General features: G+C 36.3%; 1 protein-coding gene across 1 annotated transcript in view; it reads right to left on the bottom strand.

Moving 5' to 3' along the window:
- Positions 1–555: 555 nt before the first annotated feature.
- ROBO1 (roundabout guidance receptor 1) overlaps positions 556–21190 on the bottom strand; it is a 764830-nt gene continuing 744195 nt past the window's right edge. The window contains exons 27-31 of the mRNA XM_087861719.1: positions 19814–20220; positions 16592–16744; positions 9047–9355; positions 3544–3740; positions 556–2234 (exon numbers count right to left, since the gene is read on the bottom strand). Coding sequence (XP_087717845.1) covers positions 2220–2234; positions 3544–3740; positions 9047–9355; positions 16592–16744; positions 19814–20220 — 1081 coding nt within the window. The 3' untranslated portion in view covers positions 556–2219. The remainder of the gene's footprint in view (positions 2235–3543; positions 3741–9046; positions 9356–16591; positions 16745–19813; positions 20221–21190) is intronic.

Below are 21190 nucleotides of genomic sequence, written 5' to 3'. Positions count from 1 at the left end.
TAGGAAAAAAACCTTCCCTAGATTCTATTACTCACCTCATCCATCCAAAGTTAATATTTGAATATGGTGACCTTAATCTAATAAACACCAATGTTCCACCCAGTATATGATGGGTATAGAACTGTTAAAATTTCACATGAATTTGTAAACAAGAAAGCAGATAGTTACTAACAAATATTTTGGGTAATATAATTTTCTTTCTGATGGAACTTAAGTGGTCCAAACTTTACAAATTATTTATCATACCTGAATCCTAACTATGTCAGAAATAGGTTACTTGAAATTCAGATACACACAAATAAACATTTTAGAGCTTCCTTAATATTAAAATGGTATTCTATGATCAAATGACTTCTAGGTTTTGATTGACCTTATATCTTCAATTTCCATGGAGTAAAATGAGAATTTTTCCTTCTAAGTAAATCCTGGTTGTTTAAAATTTTCACTCAGCTGATAATATAGTGGTGAAATGTTAAGACAGCACAACTTTGTGATTAAATGGAATAAATCTGATCACACAATGAAAAAAAAAAGAGAAATCAACACAAGAAAGAATGATGTATTTGAGAACATTTTTAATAAATAATGTGACAAAATTACTTTTCTGATTATTGGTTTTCAGTATGCAAAATTATGGCTAAAAATAAGAGGTTTCTTACATGAACATAATGAAAACATTAATCACATGGATTGTTCCCTTAGTACTGCATACCCTTTCTATGTAACTTTCAAATTATCTAAGTGAACACATTTAGTTTTTGGTGAACACCAGCTTTTTTTTTGTGGTTCAGTTTTGTTTGGCTTTGTTTTCCGGGGGGGTCAGGCCTGATACCTGTGCATGAATACATGTACATTTTTTTTCCTCAAATAGCACCAATTATCAAGTCAATGAAATTCATATAACAACAAAAAAGGATCATAAAAATCTACAGTCAGAGGGCATCATTTGGCAGTTCAAAGCACGTAATGCCTCTCTTTGAGCTTATAAGAAAATCTTATAAGTTTCAACATTGGCCACAACAAACTTAAACCTTTTTTTCTTTAAGTCCAGGAAAAGTAAGAACCATTGGGTTCATGGCCCACAATAAAGTACGCACATTACTTCACCATCTGTCATCATTCAAATATCCCAAATACAAACATAGAGCATAAACAAAACAGGTTAAAAACGCTTCTCAACATTTTTTTTTCAATAAGACAAAAAAGGTTAATAGTTACAATGGTTTACAAATAAAGTTTAGTGATTGTGCTTTTAAAACCAAAAAAAAAAAAAAAGATTAAAAACAGTGCATTACAAAAACAAAAATCAAACTTTCTTAAGTGGCACTTCTGAAAGTTGAACTGACACTACCAGAAGAAATTTAGGCCAGTTAAGATAGGGATGTCCTTATTCAATTGGTCATTAAAAACATCCATTTGTTTGTAATATGCATTTATAATTGCATTTGATTGAAAAATAGAACACGTTTTTTTGCTAGGCTTACTTATGACAATGACTAGACAACCAGAGATCCAACTGGCTTACCTCTACTTATCCAAAAGTATATTTCCAAGAAGAATATACTTCAATGATTGAAATGAAGACAAAATAAAGTACCACCAGGGGTTGCAAAGAGCATATATTTACAATGTTTCTACCCCATTCAAATTGATTTGTGTTGTTCTGCATTTGTTATATTTTATTTTCTCCCAGCAGAGGGTGGTATGAAAGACTGATTTGAAAAATCATGTTAAAATGAAGTATGTTTTAATTTGCATTAGCAGTTGGTTATAGAAAGATTATATCTTGAGAGCCCTTGGCATGAGGTTGATTAATCAGTTTTGTATCTTTGATCAAAACTTTGCTGAAAATTGGCTTGGTATATAAGCAGTGCAATGCCATATCTCAGGGGCAAAATGCAAAGGAACTGTGTCATTCTCTCTTGCTGGCTGATGACTGAAGCAAGAAGTCAAGTACTTCCCTTGCTGGAAGTAAGGTGTAATGGTTTGTTCCAACAGCGAGGGGAATAGGGACGTTCTTCATTAGGGATAAGGAGCAAACAACAACAATAAAACTCCAATAAAATTTTTAAAAATGGTATTCCAATAAGAGGAATAAAAATGACAATTTTTACACTCCGATTGCACTGAACATTTTATCTGGCGTCATGTGTCATCAGACATGAGGCATCTTGAGTGATAATTTTCACATTAGATCTCACAAGCCTCTCTGGTTGTCTTCAGCTTTCAGTTTCCTGTAAGAGAAAAGTGTTTGTTAAATTTGAAAATAAAGCTTAGAGTGCAGTTTTAGAATTTTGTTGATTTATATGTTTTCAACCTTACAGTTGGTATTTCTTCATTCATTCCCTGGCATATGTTAGAAAGTGCTCATGGCAACTCATTCATTTGTTGTTAGTTGGTTTTGATAGAAAATCCAATAGTTCTCTGTGTCTAACAAACTGTGTTCTGTGCGATGTCTGGGTATTGGGGTGTGTGGTGTAGGGGAGAGAGGAGCAGTATAAAGTGGATTTCTCTACTCCCCCAGCCCCAACTCAACATTGCAGTTCAAATTTTATTGGTTTTAAGTATTAGAGTTTTGTATGATGACTTTTTGTCCCCGAGAAAGGTTCTCTTACTTAAAAAAAAAAAACACACAAATAAACAGAGGAACTTATAAAACAACTTCTCGTAACAACTGTAGGAAGAAAGTCTTCTTATTCCAAACGTCAAAATCAAAATGCTTTGGGTATTACACAGAACTCAATTAGACATCATTCCTTAAAATGTTTCATCTTCTAGTTTTAAAAGTTCAGTTTAACATTCATTTAACAATCTACTTGGGATTAAATATATTTGTAAGAAGAGAAGTTTGCCCTCAACTTTATTATTATTATTATTATTATTATTATTATTATTATTATTATTAACTGGAGAAAACAGGGTCTTAGAAATAGGAGGTGGTTTTATGATATGATATGATATACTGCCAATTCTATCTCGTATCATTATCTATAAATTCCAACAAAGGAGTATCTATTTGACTCAAGAAGTGTTCTCCTCCATCAGGGAAGGTTAGAGTCAAGGATCAGTTTCCCACGTCAGAAGAAAGAAGGTGGAAGATATTTGGTCAAATCAGTCAGATTAACCCCAGTGATTACTAGGGTGGCCGATAACACAGGCTAAGCACCCTCATTCAAATCCCTATAACTCTGTCACCTTACTGGTTTTTATAACCTACTGTAATGCAATACTATGCAATATGTATCTTACCTGGATAAATAGTTCTTATTTCCTAACAACATGTTTGCCATATAAATTTCTTACCTGGATATCTGCAGATGAATATTTCCTCTAGATCTAAAAAGAAACTGTTATCATCATTTACAACTTTGGAACACATTTCAAAAAATCACCAAATTCACAGACTTTCAGTCTCTGACATCATTAACATTGGGGTTTGTGGTAAAACAGTAACATTTCTGTGGACTGATAAATATTTCTGACTTTGAGGCTGATATAGCAACCAATATAATGCTGAGAAACTTGGAAAAAAGTTATAGATACCTCTAATTCTTCATTATTATCTTCTCCTCTTTCATATCCTCCAAGAACTTGCATTTCTGCAATATTTCTTCGACCTACATTTCCTTGTTCTCTTTGTCTGCTTCCTGATCCTCTTGATGACATTGAGCTTGAAGAACTAGGATCTCTGGGATTATTTGACGTCGGAAAAGTAGGTCTACAGTAAGGCAGAATATCCTCTGTGTAATGAAATATAATAAGTGCATATGAACACCAGTCTACATTTTCATTGCATAATGTAACATCACTTATGTCTGTGATTCTGAATGCGGCAGCATCAATGTTTTTGAGGAATAAGTGAGGACATTTTATAACAATAATTAAAAAGACAGCACTGTCCTGAAAAACAAAGTAACAAGCTTTGCCTTTCCTGGTAGCGGTTGGCATTCGAGTTGATTTTGCTCACAAGCTCTTGTCCACCTCAAACTCACTTGGGACCAACATCATTAAAAGAGGTAAACCAAACCTGGAGTCAGACTTAGCTTCCAGTTCTATCCTTCACTATGTGATCTCCAATTATTTTAGGCTTTAGTTTCCACTTTTCTAAACGAGCATTAATAGTATCTACACCCAGAGGAGCTCCTAGTATTGATGTAAAAACAGAGGGGATAGTGAAATCTCTATGCAAACTATGAAGGATTATTTCAAGGCATTGAAAGAAACAAAGCTGTTTCTTCAAACTACCAAAACAGAACCAAGCCCAGGTTCACTTTCCAGACACCTGGACGTCAACCTCCATTTCAACATATTTACATTGTGGAGCCCTGAAGCTTGCCATCATTGCTAGCTCAAAACATAAAGCCACTCTAATTAAATGCCATCTCCTGGGTTTCTAGCTCTATGTTGCCTTTAATTTGGTGCTGCTTATACTGATGCGTCCTCCAGCTGCTCACTTCTCTCCAAAGCCTGTCCACTCTACCCTTTGGACACCAAACACATGAAAAACCAACTCTCCTACATGGATTTTTTGCTTCCTGCAAATGCTTCCTCTAATGTCCACGCTGCCTGAATGAAATCTGATTTCCCCTGAGGTTTCCACTGAACTTCTCTCTAGTAGAATGAGGAAGGCTTGCCTCTAGCCCAACGGCACCAGTTCTAAGTCAATTACCCCCGCCCTTTGCACAAAACTTTCTCTTCCTGGGAGGGCCAACCCAATCTACCTATGTCACCTGTTTAGTCTTCCTTGATGGCACCTTTCTCCTTCCATTCTACTCATCACGATTTCCACCCCTCAACCAGATTCAGACTCACTAGGGTCTCATAGTCCATGAACACCACTGTTCCTGCACCTTTGCTTCACAGCATTGGGAATCCTGTGACCATCATCTTCTGTCCCTGTTCCACCAATCTTTTTCTCTCCACTGACTTTAGTTTTTGTCAGACTACAATATAAAATCTCTCTCTTGCTCAAAACTTTCCCCTTAAGCCTGTGATTTACATAAATGAGTACCTTCTTCCTGTCCTTACAGCTCAGCAAAGCTTCCTAAAGCAATTTAGACTCAATACTGGTAGACACAACTCCCATTTACTCTGAATCCCACAGAAATCTATCCATGCCCACGTTACTACAACGAAAGAGAAAATTCATTGTTGACTTTGATAATGCTAATTGTGTTTCAGCCCTTATGTCTCTGGACCTGTCACTGCCCTTCATCTGGAAACCACCATCAGTTTAACATCACTATTCACAGCTTCTAGTTCTCCTCCTTCCTGGCCAGTCTCCTGTGGGCTCTTCTTAATGCAGTGCATCTTACATGTTGCAGGTTTCAACACTTAGCCTAGTGGATACATACATTCTTTTTCCTGCTAACCTTGGGCAATTTCATCCATTCTTACAGACCGTAACCTCTTCTCAATTATAACTGTCATGGGGGCAGGTATTTTTCTGTGTTTTGTGTTTTTATATACTCTCAATCTGACATATCGTTTTGAGTGAATGAATAATTTAATTAATATTTTATCATGATAAATAATTAATTTATATTTGCAACTCCTGATCTATGGTGAACACTTCCTCTTAAGTATCCCTCAAACTCAATATGTCAAACATTGACTTCATCATGTCCACTTTTTTCTTTCCTCTCTGTATTCCCTAATATAGTTAATGAAAACATTAATCATTAAGACAATAAAGATAGAAACCAAATTATTTTAGAGTCTTCCCTCCCTTCCAACAATTTTCCAGTACTCCTTAAATGTACTTTTTCCACACATTCAAATATACACAGGTGAGCCTGATTTTTAACACTAAAAAAACACCTGGTTTGTATTCTCCACATCTCTTGTCCAGGGGTTGTAAATATCTACTAATACATCCCTGCCTTGAGTCATTACTTTCTAAACCATATTCACTCTGCCACCTTCTTACAGGAACTATGGGCACTCAATGACTTAAGCGCACATTTACCTCAAGAGCTTCCCCTTTGACCACCTTTACTATCTAGTAACACTGAATTTCTTACAATCTTCTCAATGTACCTCAGAGATTTTCATGCTGAGTTTCTCTGTCAGAATAACCTATCCACTTTTCTTATGCAAGTTAAATTCCCCCATCCTGAACACTCAGCTTACGTGTCATTTCCACCAGGAAAGATCAAGAAGTCTTTCTTTACCTTACATACCCCACAAGACTGGGCTAACTGTCTCTTCTTTGGACTCTCAAGAATGGCATCATAAACATTATACTAACTATGAATATATCTATGAGTCTATAGATTACCTATCTCTGTCTCTGACTATAAGCTTCTTGAGGTCAAGGTTCACGTTTACACATAAATCTCAGGACCAGTACAATGCTTTATAACACAGTGGATGTTTGATATATGTAGAAATAAATCGAACTAATTGAGGTAAATGTCAGCAAAAAGATCAGTCATTCAAGTCTAGAAGACCACTCTCTTTAATTAAAAATGACCATTCATAACACATGTAAATCAGGGTGCCTCTTTCATTTTAAATAATGTCAACTGAATTATGAAGGTGAAAATTATAGCAATCATAGAAATGATCATTTAATGACACATATACACAGGGTTATGGTTCAAATAAGAATGTGGGAAAGCAAGACCTATAAAATAATAATCTGGTCAGTGTATCTCAGTGCTTTCCATGAAATAGGGTTCCTCATTTCTAGATTAATGGTTCCAGTAATATTCTTTAGTTAGAAATATTTTTATAACATAAAGGACAACTTATTAAATCTCTAACGATTGATATAATAATTTCATCACTTTGTTCTAATTCTACATATACCAGGATCTTTCCAGGTTTGCAAAATCTTCTCCTGAAGAATCCCTTGTAGCAGCAAATTGGTCTATACTTTCAGGCCACATATAAACTTTGTAATTTATATCATGACATTATATTTATAAATCACTACTGGGAGTACAGTATGGGTCAAAAGTTCAGAGCTAAATCACCTTTTGCTTAACTGATAAAAACTAGGCTAAGTTTTTCAAATTTTGGATTGTGGTGATAACACCAAGTACTTTGTGGTCACATAGTAAAGGCATCTGCCCGAAAGATACTTTTACTTATCACTTTATGGCTGGGTCCATGCCTAGATTAGGAGTTCAGGCTTCCTGTCACAAACCAGAGTGAAATTGACTCCCATTTTGAAAGAAAGTTGCTTATGACCAGGAGCTCATAATAAATATAACAAGAGACTGATGTCTAATCTTACTGCAATATATCTATTAAAATACAGTAGTAGTTGAAGTGTCCCCTATAGGCTTCTAAGATTCCTTTCCCTAACACTCTTTGCAGACTCTTTCATCAACCTTCCCCTTTTTTGTATTTCTTTCTCCTAAATGGTTTCTCCTCCTTCATCTATAATAATCCTATAACTAAAGCATTTCCACAAATTCTGCCTTCCTGGCAAACTCATTTCCAACCTCTCCTCTTCCCAACCTTCTGAAAAGAGCTCATCGCTTCCATTACACAATTTCCATTTACTTTACAACCCCAACAGTCTGGCTTCTATTCTGACTACAGTACTAAAAACAATTCTTTTGAATACCACCCACAAATAACATATTGCAAAATCCTCTTGTGTTCTTCCTCCAGCCCCCACCTACTGTTGACACCCAACTTTTACTTCTGGGTGGCATTTTAGACTTCTTTCTATTTTAAAATTTCCTCCACCATTCTTTCTAGGATACTATTCTCTCCGGCTTGGAGATCTTGATTATTTTCTATCTCTTGGTAGATCCATTTCAATTTCCATTGTAGAAAGTGATTCTTGTGCCTAAGCTTTGAATATAATCACTGCAGATGATTGGTGTGTTGAAGCTGGCTCACATGTTCTCAGAAGAACAGTACTCAAGTCTTCCCAACTCCACATTTACTGACTTCGTATTAGTAGCTTGAAACCAGTCATCTTGGAAGTAACTACCCAATAGAAGTGAGTAAATGGCCACAAATTAGGGTTTTGCTTTGCTTTCCTCCCAGAGAATTGATTGTTCAACAATAACCAGTGTATCACTGCTGATAATTTAGCCTTTGTAATTCATACAATTTTCCCCTCTGTGTTGCTGTTTCTAAAACCTACTCTCTACTCACAACCTTTCTCCTGATCTTTAAACTTAGTTTTCTAAAGTCTTACTGATTTTCTTTGTATCTGTGCTCTTATCAGCACCTTAATCCATTCAGAATTGAAATTCTTTTCCCTAAGACATCTTTTCTGTTTTTGTTTTTGTTTTTTTCTACATTGGCTAGCACAGTTAGGTTCCACTAGCCAGCAGGGTCATTTAATTAACATTTGAGTAACTTTTGCTTTACTCCATAATTTCATTCTACTTTTCTACTTTCAATTATTAACCACTGGTTCTATCTCTGAAATGCCAACGTAGGCTCTTTTCTCCTTTTTTCCACACAACTATTTTAATTCAGTGTTTTCATAGCTTATACCTAGCTATTTTACAATGATCTGATATCTTCATCTACCCACGTTCAATGTCTCCTCCTTCACTATAGAGTGCTGCCAGTTATTCTCCTACAATTCTGATTCTGCCATTTCTTGCTCAAAATTCTTTGCTGGCTCACCACCGCCTATATCATAAATCCCACACTCTAGATCATACTCCCAGCCTTCCCAGTCTGGCCCAACCACCTTTCTAGTTTTATCTTTCACTATTAGTGTCTGGCCAAACTAGAAATCAATGTTCACCGAACATTTGTTTTTACACTCACACATTTTTTCTCCACCTACTTCCTTTACCTGTTATCCCCTTCTCTCTGTTTAACCTGTTGGAATCATGTTTTCCTTTAAAACCCAACTCAACTGGCACCTGTCCAAGGAAGTCTTATATAATGTTATGTATTTAATTTAATTATGTTAAAATTATTTGAGTACATGCTTGTCTCCTCCATTAGAGAGTAAATTTCTAAATCTTACCACTTTTCATAAGGCCTAAGAGAACCCAACATTGCAACTTGCAAACATATGTTCAATCTGTATTTATTAGCTGTTTGAATAAACCAGTACCTTGGATGAGGTGAGTCTTTGCTGGTGGAAGGTCTCGTTTTGCTGCCTTGTTTCCTCGTCCTTTCCCATCATTTTGCTGTTCCTGTGCTTCTCTGGTATCACCCGGATTGGTTCTCATATCAGTAACTTGTCTTCCATCCAATACTTCTCTCCCCTTGTAACTGCCTACTTTTCTATCTGATGATCTGTCTGTTCTTGCTTCTATAGAAGGGAGTTTTGGCACCACTACAGGTCGCACCTCCAGCTGTGCCTTGGATTGGACAGTGGGTGACTTTATAGCAGGTGGTGGCACTGGAGGGGGTGGAAGATCTAGAAAGAAATATTGAAAATATGCCACTTATAAAATTGTTAAATATTAGTATTAGCATTGGAGTCACATTCAGTTGTGAGATAATATACCTTAAATGAACTGGAACAATTGAAGGCATCTAAGGAACAAGAAGATGAACAATTTCAACATATTCTCATTGTCATATGGCAGAAAAATATTGAATCATAGAGCTGGGACTTAAAGATTATCTACTCTTGGGATAGCTAATATGGCATATATGCTATAACTTTCTCTCCCCTGATCATAACAGACCTTCCTAATTGATTTCAGCATAATGTTGCTGGTCCCAGATGCATAGTCTTACTCTTCAAGCAACCACTTCAAATTGATTGAGGTTGGTACTTGAGTTGAGACCTATTTGCCATCTCTAATCTAGCCTAAATCCCTTCTTGTTCTGTAAGAAGGGAAACTCAAACACACAGACCTTAAGTTATTTTTCAGTCTCAAATCTAGATATGATCAGAACCAGGACCGATGCCCTTAGACTCTTAATTTCTGGTTCAGTATTCTTTATACTATTTCATTGTATTTTGTATTTATAATTTCCCATCCATTGATGGGATCTCTGTGCTCTGTATCTGCACCCAGAGGTTTTAAATCAAATAATCTCTGGCATAAATATAAGTTAATGTTATCTGTGTATCTTTCATTATACATTATATATATGTTAATGTATATCTATATAATGTATATATATATAAAATATGTATATATACATATATATATATATATATAACTGGACATTATATATGATTCAACTTCTTATAGACATATTTAAGGATAAAAGTAGGTAAAAATTTGATATCTAAAAAAATTATTTTTTTATATATATAAGGGGTGTTATCCTTGACTCCTATGTACATTCCAGGGAGCAGAAATAGATATCCTAATAATAGTTTGTAACTTAGTAGAAGAATATGAAGAGATTTTAGTTTCAGGTTGTTTTGCCTTCAGTATGGAGGATGAATTAAAAGAAAAGGCTTGAATCCAGGAGGACAAGAAGTTATTGTTATAGCTCAGATAAGTAATGATAGGGGACGGAATTGTATTGGTGGCTGTTCAGATGAGGAGATGTATTTGAGGAAGGAAGGAGGGAGGGAAGAAAAATCAATTTTTATTTAATGATCAATGGAACATAGTAAAGGAAGGAAAGGAAAGAGTCTAAGATGACTTTTAGGAATTTTGCTGTAGTTGACCAGGTGGATGAGAGAAACTTCACTGAAGATAAGGAAGGAGGGGATGAGGAAGACATGGATGGGCTGCAGAGGAAGAGTGTGAATTCAGTCTTAGAAAAGTGAGTAGGAGGCACCTTTGACGTACCCAGACGGAGATGTCTAACAGGTTTTTGTACATAAAATCTGAGTTTCAAGAGAGGTCAAGACCAGAAATACAGAGATTTGGGAATTATCAGCACTTTTTTTTTCAGCCATGACTCCAAAAATGGTAATGCTTTCATATTTGGAGAGCAGTATCTAGGTGATAGAATAAATCAACTAAAAAGCATTTATAAAACATGTATTAAATGCTTAGTATTAAAAAATTAACACTTTCAACAACAAAAAAATTTACATGCTAAAAATAAATCAAAAGTACGTAAGAACTTGAAAGTACTACCCCTCATACCTTTCCATCTCCATTTCCAATCCTCAATATTAATAATGTGGAGGTAATCAGTTTGAATACTTTTCTATAGATCATTCCAGAAATGATTTATACACAGAAAAAATCAGGCCTACCAAATTGCATAATTCCTGGGATCTGCTTTTTTTTGAGAAGTTTGTATAATGCTCTGTTGAATGAATATATCATTATTTATTTAGCCAATCCTTACAGAGGAATATTTAGGTTGTTTCTATATAGTTTGCTATTACTGACAATGTTTCCACTATCATTTACATATACCAGAGTAAGAAATTCTTGAATATTAAAATTATGACTTAGTAGTTATTTTTTTAAGGTTTTATTTATTTATTTGAGGGAGCGAGTGTGAAAGAGTGGGGGAGAGGCAAAGGGAGAGGGAATCTGAAGCCGACTTTGCACTCAGCGCAGAGCCAGATGTGGGGCTCCATAACACCACCTCAGGATCACAACCTGAGTCGAAACCAAGAGTTCGATGCCCAACCAACTGAGCCACCCAGGAGCTCCATGCCTTCGAAGTTCTTAATATAATAGCAAATTAGGAGTTCTAGGAAACATCGGTTTTAATCTAGTGTTTTCATGCTTATATACTTTTTAAAAATAATCATTTTTAAAAAGATTTTATCTATTTATTTGAGAGAGAGTGAGAGCGAGAGAGATCAGAGGGAGAGGCAGAGGGAGAAGCACACTCATCACTGAGCAGAGAGCCCAACGGCGGGGCTCGATCCCAGGACCCTGAGATCATGACCTGAGCCGGAGGTGGACGTTTAACCGACTGAGCCACCCAGGCACCCCAAGAATTAATTAGTTTTGTCCTATAAATAGGTGTAAGTCTTTTTCAAACCAATGTTCATTTGACATTATGTGCTAAAACTAAGGCATTAGAACTCATTTCATTGGTCTTGGAAAGCAGAGGGCCTGAGGTTCTATCTTCTTACCAGCTATTTTACTTAGGACTCCATTATTAAAAGCAGTCCAACTTTTACTTGCATTTTTTGTTGTTGTTCGTTCTCATGGCTCATCATGTTCTAGTTTCATATAAACAGCCTCTTAACATTACCTAAAATGATGACCAAAGTACAGCCAATGGCATTAATTTTCTCCTGATTTTACGAAATCAATTTTTTTTTTTTTTTTTTTGCCTTACAACATATATTACCATTGTCACTGTGCCTGGTTTTCCTCTTTACTACTTTAATGGATTAAAAAAAAAAAAACAATACTTTAAAAAAAGGTACTATCATGAGAGTCCTCCCTCATCTGCTACTTGTTTATTAAAAATAACCAAAAAGAGGTAGTTAAAAAACACACCGTACTGAGTGGCTTAAAGCCAAGTGACCCACGGCAGAGCAGTTCTAAGTTCAGACTGAGCCTGGGACTGGCAATGAAAGGAGAAAAATCTAATTCAGAACATACCTGGCAGCAGATGGAGTGAGCGCCTGCAGGCTCATTTCCGCACTATCCCCTTGCTATAGACATCAACCCCGAAGAGCAAACACAGATTATCAGACAGGCAGAAAGTAACTGCCACTATCAACAAATCATAAAATGTCTGGGTTCATCAGATTACCAAAGCTGATGATCACCACTATTACAAGAGCATACAAAATCTTGGGAATCTGTGACTCTCAAGACAAAATCTATTTCCAGATGCTCTATAACACAGGTAGAAAACAAGAAAAGAACCCAGCAGTAATTTTAAGAGTTCTAACTTCCTGTATATAATTGCTTCTGTATCTAGTTGACGATGAGAGGCAAATGCTTGTAGGTTTTATTTCTCACCCAAATAGGTTACCAAATAATTTTTTTAGGTGTTATAAAATAATTACTGAGTCAAAGCAGGGATCATTATAGTATGAACAATTCTGTATTTCACATAGTGATAAATAATACTTTCACCCAGTACATACCAACCATAGCTCAAATTGGATTTAACAAATAGGATCATGGACCTGTTTTACATATACGTACAGACAATTTATATAATCATATAAACATCATTCTTTATACAATGCTTTCCAAATACCAGCATAACGTATATAAAGTAAAATGTCAGAGCACGTGCATGCAGACAATTCAGCCAGCATTAACTCACTATGGAGATCCAGCACTCTATTTACTTAGCTGCTTAAAGTCCCAAGACCTTGTAATTAATGATAAATCAAGTCAAAATAACATCATTCCAAAGAGGCTGGTGAATTTATAATTTATGAAAAGTAGGGCTGGAGAAATAATGTAGATTTGGTTTTTAAATCAAGTATGTAAATGTATCGAAAGGGTTGAAAAGAGGGGGTGGGAAGAATCTATTAGAAGGTCCTAGAAATGCACTTATGCTTGGCTTTAACTCGCTAAGACTCTGATTAATAAATATTCATATATTTTAATCCTACCCTTCATCTGGGTTAAACTTGTAAGCGGCAAATACGAGATAAATAAACAGATTCTGCCTGTCATGGTGACTAAGTATACAGTACTCCACTGTGCACTGAGTACTCCCTGGGTCTCTCTGAGGCCTAGGATTTACCCACAGAATAAGATACGGTCACAATGCCACGGATCAGGTGCTCGAGGGCTGTTATGGGCTGAACTGTGTCCCCTCAAAGTTCACATGTTAAAGTCCTAACCCCCTGTACCTCAGAAAGAGATGGTATTTGGATACAGGGTCTTTGAAGAAGTAATTAAGGTAAAATAAGTCCTTGGGGTGGGCCTTAATCCACTCTACCTGGTTTCCTTACAGGAAGAGGAGATTAGGACACACACACAGATGGAAGAAGGACTGAGTAAATACACGAGGAGACGACTGCCATCGACAAGCCAATGAGAGACGCCTCAGAAGAAACCAAGCCTGCCAACACTTTGCTCTTGGACTTCTAGCCTCCAGAGCTGTGAGAAGATAAATTTCTGTCATCTAAGCCACCTAGTTTATAGCACTTTGTTACGTCAGCCCTGGAGAACGAATACAGCTGCTGACTGACAAGGATCGTCACATACTACTCTTCATCGGGTCAGACACAACCACTGTTTAGCCTTCTTCATATCACTACAAAAGTTCTATAAAGCAAATACAGAAGTCAAACAAAATTTACAAACTAAAGACACTATAAACTCAAGACTGACACTATATTCTGAAATTAGTTCACAAAGGAAGTCTACTGATAATAATCACTCATCCATCATAGTTAACATTTTAATCATCAAAAAGCAAAAATTAAAAAAAAAACCCTTCATGTCTTACTACTATGTTTAATTCACATTTGAACAGTTGGCAGCTCTTTAAATTCATTCTTTCCCCCTCTTCTTTCTCTTTCTTAATAAATTGTACAAATTGTGTCTGCCACTGAGTTTCTTTATGAAATGGTCTAGGAATTTTTTTTTCAAACAATGCAGTATAGTATTTTGAGAAAACGATTTCTGACAAAATGACCCAGTGTTCCCATGTCATAATCACTGCTGGCAAGAGTATATGCATTTCTCTTATTTGATGCATGAAGAAGTATTTGCATTTACTTGATTTTACTTCATCAATATGCATTGCCAGATATGTAAAAAATGACACGTATTTTGGTATTTTTTCTTTATCAAATCAGAAAGTGTCCAGAATTAAACTCAAGACTTTTTAGTACAATAAGCATAACTAACAGACAGATGGTTATCAAAATGCTGAAAGGAAGTTAAAGCTAAAATTTTAAAAATAAATTTAGTCAGATTTCCATTTTGTCTATTTTTATGACTTCAAGAAAATGATTATTGACTTCCACATTACTTTATATCCAATGACAATTCTGCATAATCTCTTTTGTGAAATAACGAAAAATCCAAATAATAATTCAAATTAACTTGTTGGCTTTACTTATTTCAATATATTTCTTTGGTATTTCTAAAATTAACGTTAAAAACAAACCTCGGTGTTTCATCATTTGGTTTCATAGTTACTCTGCAAGGATTAGTTAGAATTTATATTTAATTATTAAATCCATTGAAAAAAGGACTGCAGAATGTGGTACAATAAATAGAGATCACAATTTTCAAGCACAGCACAATTTGTAGCTGTGATACCACGTCCTTTAACTTGGCATGTGTACATTATTTAAAGCATTTTCAAAAAGCATCCCTCAATGCTAGAGGTCCTCCAAAACAAGTATAAATAAGAGTTGGAAAAGGCTACACAAAGCTTGAGGCCAGATTTTCTCCCTTACGTATTCAACTAAATGTGTTTACATCCAGGTTTGCTATTTGACCCGTTTTTCGGTGAGGAGCACTCTCCTCTAGATAATAAAAACTGATAGGACAGCTATTAACACTTGTAAAATGCCATTACAGGGGTCCCATAAATGTAAAACTGCCGGTCGAGTTTGGGGGATTTACACCTAGTGTTTGTCCCTTCACAGAGGCAAACATGCACAAAGCCATTGTAATAACCCCTCAAAATCAGATAATATTCTGACAGCTCAGTTTCACTGACAAAAGAGTCCTGGGCAGAAGCCAGGAGGCCCAGGTGCGCTGTGTCATGCCAGTATTTAATGTAGTCTAATATCAGATAGATGTGAGTGAGAGAAAATACTCTGAATAAAGTACAGATAATAGCATGGACAGCCACTCATTGCAAAATTACTTGTGCTCATCCTGCTGTGAGCTTTGTATTAAATTTTTCCGTCAAGTGGCAGGAATCACAGGGAGAAGTGCCTCAGAAAACCCTCCTTGTAACCTTGGATAAGGATCTATAATATGAGGCTTTCATATGATAATGGCAAATGATGCCCTTTTTGAAAAATTGCTGACTGGTAATGAAAGTCCTAATCAGATTGTGGTTGGAGAGGACCAGGAGGTGGGGGACAGTGTCTGTGACACCCTTCTTCCCCCACCCTGTTAGCAAATTTAGCAAACCTGACAAGATGGGTGAGTCTGAGAGAATTTATCTTACGTGAATTTCCAACAAAGCCCTTGGGGTTGTTTATAAAACGAGAAGGTGGCGGTTTAATAAATGCTGGGCCACCTGAGGCACTTTCATTAAAGGCTTTCTCTAGACAACATCACAATGTTTGCATTATTCTCCTGGGATCCCTTGAGAATACAAGCGCTACCTCTTCAGTGAGAGTCGATATTGTATGTGAAGGCTGAGGGAAGACGATTCGATTTGCCTTTTGGTGCACAAAATAACTGTAACATCACCATAGTTAGAATTAATATTCAGACAAGTTTATCGTCTTCTATTTGAATGCAAAATTCCAAAAGGAAACAAAAAGGACGCTCTGGAAGACTTCTCAGGGAATGCGATGAAGGTTACTTCTCTGTCATTACTCCAACTACAGTGATGTCTGTTTGCAACAACAAAATAACCTTTTAAAAATGGTAAACATATCTACTGTTCTTATCTTCTTAAATAACCCTCTTTTTAGAAGTACTGAAGATGCTTCGCAAGGTATGAAAGTCAATCATTTTTATTAAGTAATAGGAGGCTTACTGTTAATGAATTTTTAACGTAATTTCTAACACCAGTGGACGCATTTTCTAGCCCTGGAAAGCCAGGGTAACTAGGCGAGATTCATAGATGTTTTCATGTGTTTCAATGGACCTACCATCTGTGTAGGCTTCTCTGCGCAGATGTCCTGGCTGGTGTTTCTGCTTCTTGGCTGGTCTGGCCTTCTGTATTACAGCAGCACTCATGTTGCTGTCTGTAGAAACAGGACTTGTGGGTCTAGGGCACTGGGACGCATGAAAATGTCGGCGGCCTGGGTAAAAAAAAAAAAAAAAAAAAAAAATCAGAGCCAAACTCTTCAATGAATTTTAATTATAACATTAAATAAGAAAAAGAAAACATTAGAACTAGAAGCATCCCTAATTTCCTAAAAATAGCTTTAAATAAACTATTCTAGCAAATACTAGGATTTTTGTCATTCTGCCTGACCCAACCACTGGGAAAAAAAATACACTGAAAGTTTTTTCTAGCTCTTTTTTTTTTTTTTAAACCCATAGTACTTTTATTCTGTTAAAGTTCTTGACACCACTTATTAAAGAAAAACAACCCAATTACTTTTTTAAAAAAGATTTTATTTTATTTATTTAACAGAGAGAGCGTGCGTGCACACACAAGCAGGGGGAGCAGCAGGCAGAGGGAGAAGCAGGCTCCCCGCTGAGCAGGGAGCCCAATGCGGGACTCCGCCCCAGGACCCTGAGATCATGACCCAATCCGAAGGCAGACGCTTAACCAACTGAGCCACCCAGGTGCCCAAACATCCCAATTACTTTTGCAACTAACTTCACTAAAGTGTTATTAGTAAACAAAAAATATTAATTAGATTTTTGCCCAGCATATTCAATGTATGTTGTTTTCTCAAGGGAATTGCCAGAGTCCTTAAGAAATTCATGTTCTAAGAATGAACAGTACTAAATATGTCCCTTATTTTAATTAAATATATATTTTATGCTGCTCATTGAAGGCAGACACCTAATATCAATACATTCTGAGGTACATCCTCAGGAGGCCTGAAATTAAAGCTAGCCCACGTATTTAGAGCTGTCCAAAATTACTTATACCCCTTTTCTTTCACTAGATGTTTACTTGCTGATTTTGGATAAAGCGATCTCTCCAGAAACTTCTACATTTTTTGGTGGTAGCAGAGGCGGTTTTGGTTTTCTCGTTTTCTCGTTTTTCTCAACAGTATTTGCAAGTACCAGTAATAACTGAATGCGCTAATTAGACACAGTATATCTCAGAGCTCCCCAGTTTTCGGGCTGTCTTACACAGATGTTGTATCGCAATGGCACAACATATTTAATCCATAAAGGCAAGGGAAATCTTGACCCTATACCTGACTTTCATTACTCTGGTTTCTAGAAATTCCAGACACACAAAGCTGAAACTTTTTGTTGTCCTGTAAGAAGCTTCAAACATATCTACACAACATGTCTTTGGCTAGAGACAGGAGAAGCCACATGTAGTGGAATCAACATATTTGAAAATGCTAATTGACACATATTAAATAATATTCATTAAGGCGGCCAAGTGAGAAGCAATTGGATTGGGTTATTCATTCGTATTAACTTCAAGTCATACAATCAGCACCACCGTTTCTTGAGGAGAACATTTTAATAGGCAGAGGCCAGTGCATGTTTAGTTCATGATAATTATGAGTCAAACGAAAATCAGAGGTGCCACTAAATTACAATACAATCAAATAGTAAACCAAACTCTCCTTAGCTATGATGGAGACTGTTACAATTAAAGTTACATATCCATGAAAGGAGAGAATTAGGGCTGAGACTGAGCACGGTATCCATTCTACTGTGTAAAGCCATCTACTGTTCACGGACCCTGAGGCACCGGGTCGTTTACAGATGAAATTTCAATGTTATTTCTATGTTTTGTTGGTTTAATGAACTGCAGCGCACCTTTACTGAAATTAGAAAGCAGTGGTTTAATATGCTTAATTTCACTTTCTTATTTTTTTAACAGAAAATTAAAAAATAAAGAGAAATAAAAGCTATGTACACAGTTAGATGTTATTTATTAAGAAAGGTAGTTTGGATAGTTATTTTATTACATTCAGTAGCGACTGAGGGGAAAAAAAGGAATTTGGTTGAATTTCATAAAATATCGGGGTGGCCGAAATAAATATATGTTTTACAATAAAAGGTCGAGGGGGTACTAGACTTCTTTTTTCCTATAACATGCTCTTGATAAATAACATATAGAAATAGCTTTATTTTCTCTGAATACATTCTACAAATGATAAAAAATAATGACCAATCCAGTATCTGAAGAGAACAGGGAAAAGTACCAATACGATAGTTACTACACTAAGAAAAGCAAAACAACAAAAACAAGATAGCAATTACTGCTGTGTTGTGATAGTCTTTTATTTCTCAGAAATGTATCTTTTGCTGGCCACATTATTTTACTCTACTATTTGTATTTTTCATATATACAATGTGTATATGAATGTATACTATGTATATATCCCATCCTGCGGGAATAAATGTCATGTGATAAATGTATGACTTAAATTTAAATTCTTTCCTTTTTCATACTCTTTACTCTCTAAAAACAAGGTTGGGAATAGGTGATAAATAAAAATGGGTTCAAACATAAGAAGAGATAAATGATCATTAATAAACAGGGTACTGGCAATGATAAGGGAAAACAGAAAAATATATAAACATTTGGATTAACTTGCTCTCCAAATTACTAGATTAAAAATGTTTACTTTAAACACAAAATGTCTATGCTTGAAAATGTATGCATATCACAGACATCTATCTTCCAAATTAAATTAATATTCTCATGGAGAAGGCATGAAGAGAATGGGGGTTAAGGTGAAATAGTCCATTTTCCAATGGTTGAGTGTCCCCTCCCCCCAGATATTTATTTATTTCTCCTAGAGAATTTCTAATTAAATAGAATAAGAGAACTATCACAGTGAATTTTACTTTGATGACTTTCTACACCTCAAAAAAATCACGTAACGCAAACCTCACCTGACTGTAGGCATACCTAAAGAAACTGTATATATATCTGTTATGACTTTTGTAAAAACAAGGACCTCCCAGGAGGCTTCACTCACATTATGTAGGATTTATTGTATTAAAAAAAAAAACTAGAAGATTTAAAAAGCCTTGTCCAGAAAAAGGGAATAACCAAGCTATGTCATATGCTTGGATCTTGGTTTCCTCAGGCAGCAAATAAAAGACAGTAATAATAGCTGCATTTCACATTGGACACGAGGTCCCAGGCGATAATCATCAACTGACACGCAGGCATCGAGTCTTCTTTTCCAGCTTGGTGACAAGGCACAACTTACCAGAAGCATCCTGCATTTGACGGCGTGCCACCTTCAGACCAGCATACTCCGCGGCTGCTGCGACTGCCTGGGCAAAATCGGCGTCGGTGAAGAAGGAGCCATCAGAAGAACTCACGCTGGAGCGTCCACTGGAAATGTTGTCCTCCTCTGAGGCTGAGCCCCAGCCATTGATCATGGACCCAGTGACAGAGCTCTCCAGGTCCCCCACACTGGAGGCGGGGGTCTGCTCAAGGCCACGTAGCAAAAGCCGTCTGGTCTGCATCTTGGCAACTTCCATGTCTGCTTCATCTTCTTCCTCTTCTGGTGCATCCGTATCCATGTCTGAGACAAGAGGTCCTGAAATGTAGCCATAGGTGTGTGGTGGGGAAATCGGTCTTGGTGGTGGAGGGGGGCTCACCGGCTGCCGTCTGCAGGAAGACGGATAAACAGGTTTGGCTCAGCTCATCATTAGGACCCACACAGAACACATTAACCAAGAAACTCACAAGTACACTGATTTGATCATTGCTTCTGTGGGGCTAATTTAACCAAGTGAAGCTTCCTTTTGATTCAAGTTTGACAGAAATATACTCAGTTGCCTGTAAGTCTCCTTAGGTTTCATCATTTGGATTATATTCGGCTAAGAAAGGAGAAGTAACATACTTTGGAAACATATGCCTATGTACTTGTCTTAAAGCTTATTAAATATTAATGATAGATTATTATTGCCAAAGACAACAGACATCAGTTCTGGAACACATGCTCCATAAATGTTTCTTTCCCTTTATTTCATTTTCACACCTACCATTCCAAGCAAATGGACTCATGTGTGGTGACTATAGAGAGTAGAATTTCATAGGATGGAACAATTATATATTCAGCATATGATAAAATTTCCTTTAGATTTTATTTTATTAAGATAAAAGGCTACGGGAGCCAAGAGCATTTTTTTCTCTGAATTATTCACCAAAGGTTATTAGCTATTTTCAAACCTATCACTTTTACCATTATTCCACCTATCTGTTAAATAAAATGCTTAAAGGTATTTTTCCTCATATCTTGAAATTAATTAAGGACCAAGGCTGAGGACAATGTGAGTGGTATTCTACAATGTAAGTTCAAAGAGTTACCAATAACTACTTTCAGCCATCTCTGCACAGATCCAGAGGACAATATCAGCTAGGAGCAGTCCTTCTACTACCATCCAACACCATCACCCACAGTGAAGATAAGATGACTGAGAAGATAGTGTTTTGACCTCAGTGTAAAGAGACGTTGGTGGAAAGAAGTTATTCCCAACAGGGGAGAATGAGAAGAGATTAACTCCTAATTTAGGAAAGTGCCTGACGAAAAGGAAGAGATACAGTGATTTCTAGTTGAGGGACTGCTTAGTCAGTC

This window comes from Ursus americanus, chromosome 4 (genome assembly GCF_024610735.1).
Source record: "Ursus americanus isolate L20-20 chromosome 4, mUrsAme1.1.p, whole genome shotgun sequence".
In the NCBI taxonomy this organism is placed as follows: domain Eukaryota; kingdom Metazoa; phylum Chordata; class Mammalia; order Carnivora; family Ursidae; genus Ursus; species Ursus americanus.
The sequence above is the reverse complement of the archived record's forward strand: the minus strand, read 5'-3'. Positions and strand labels throughout refer to the sequence as shown.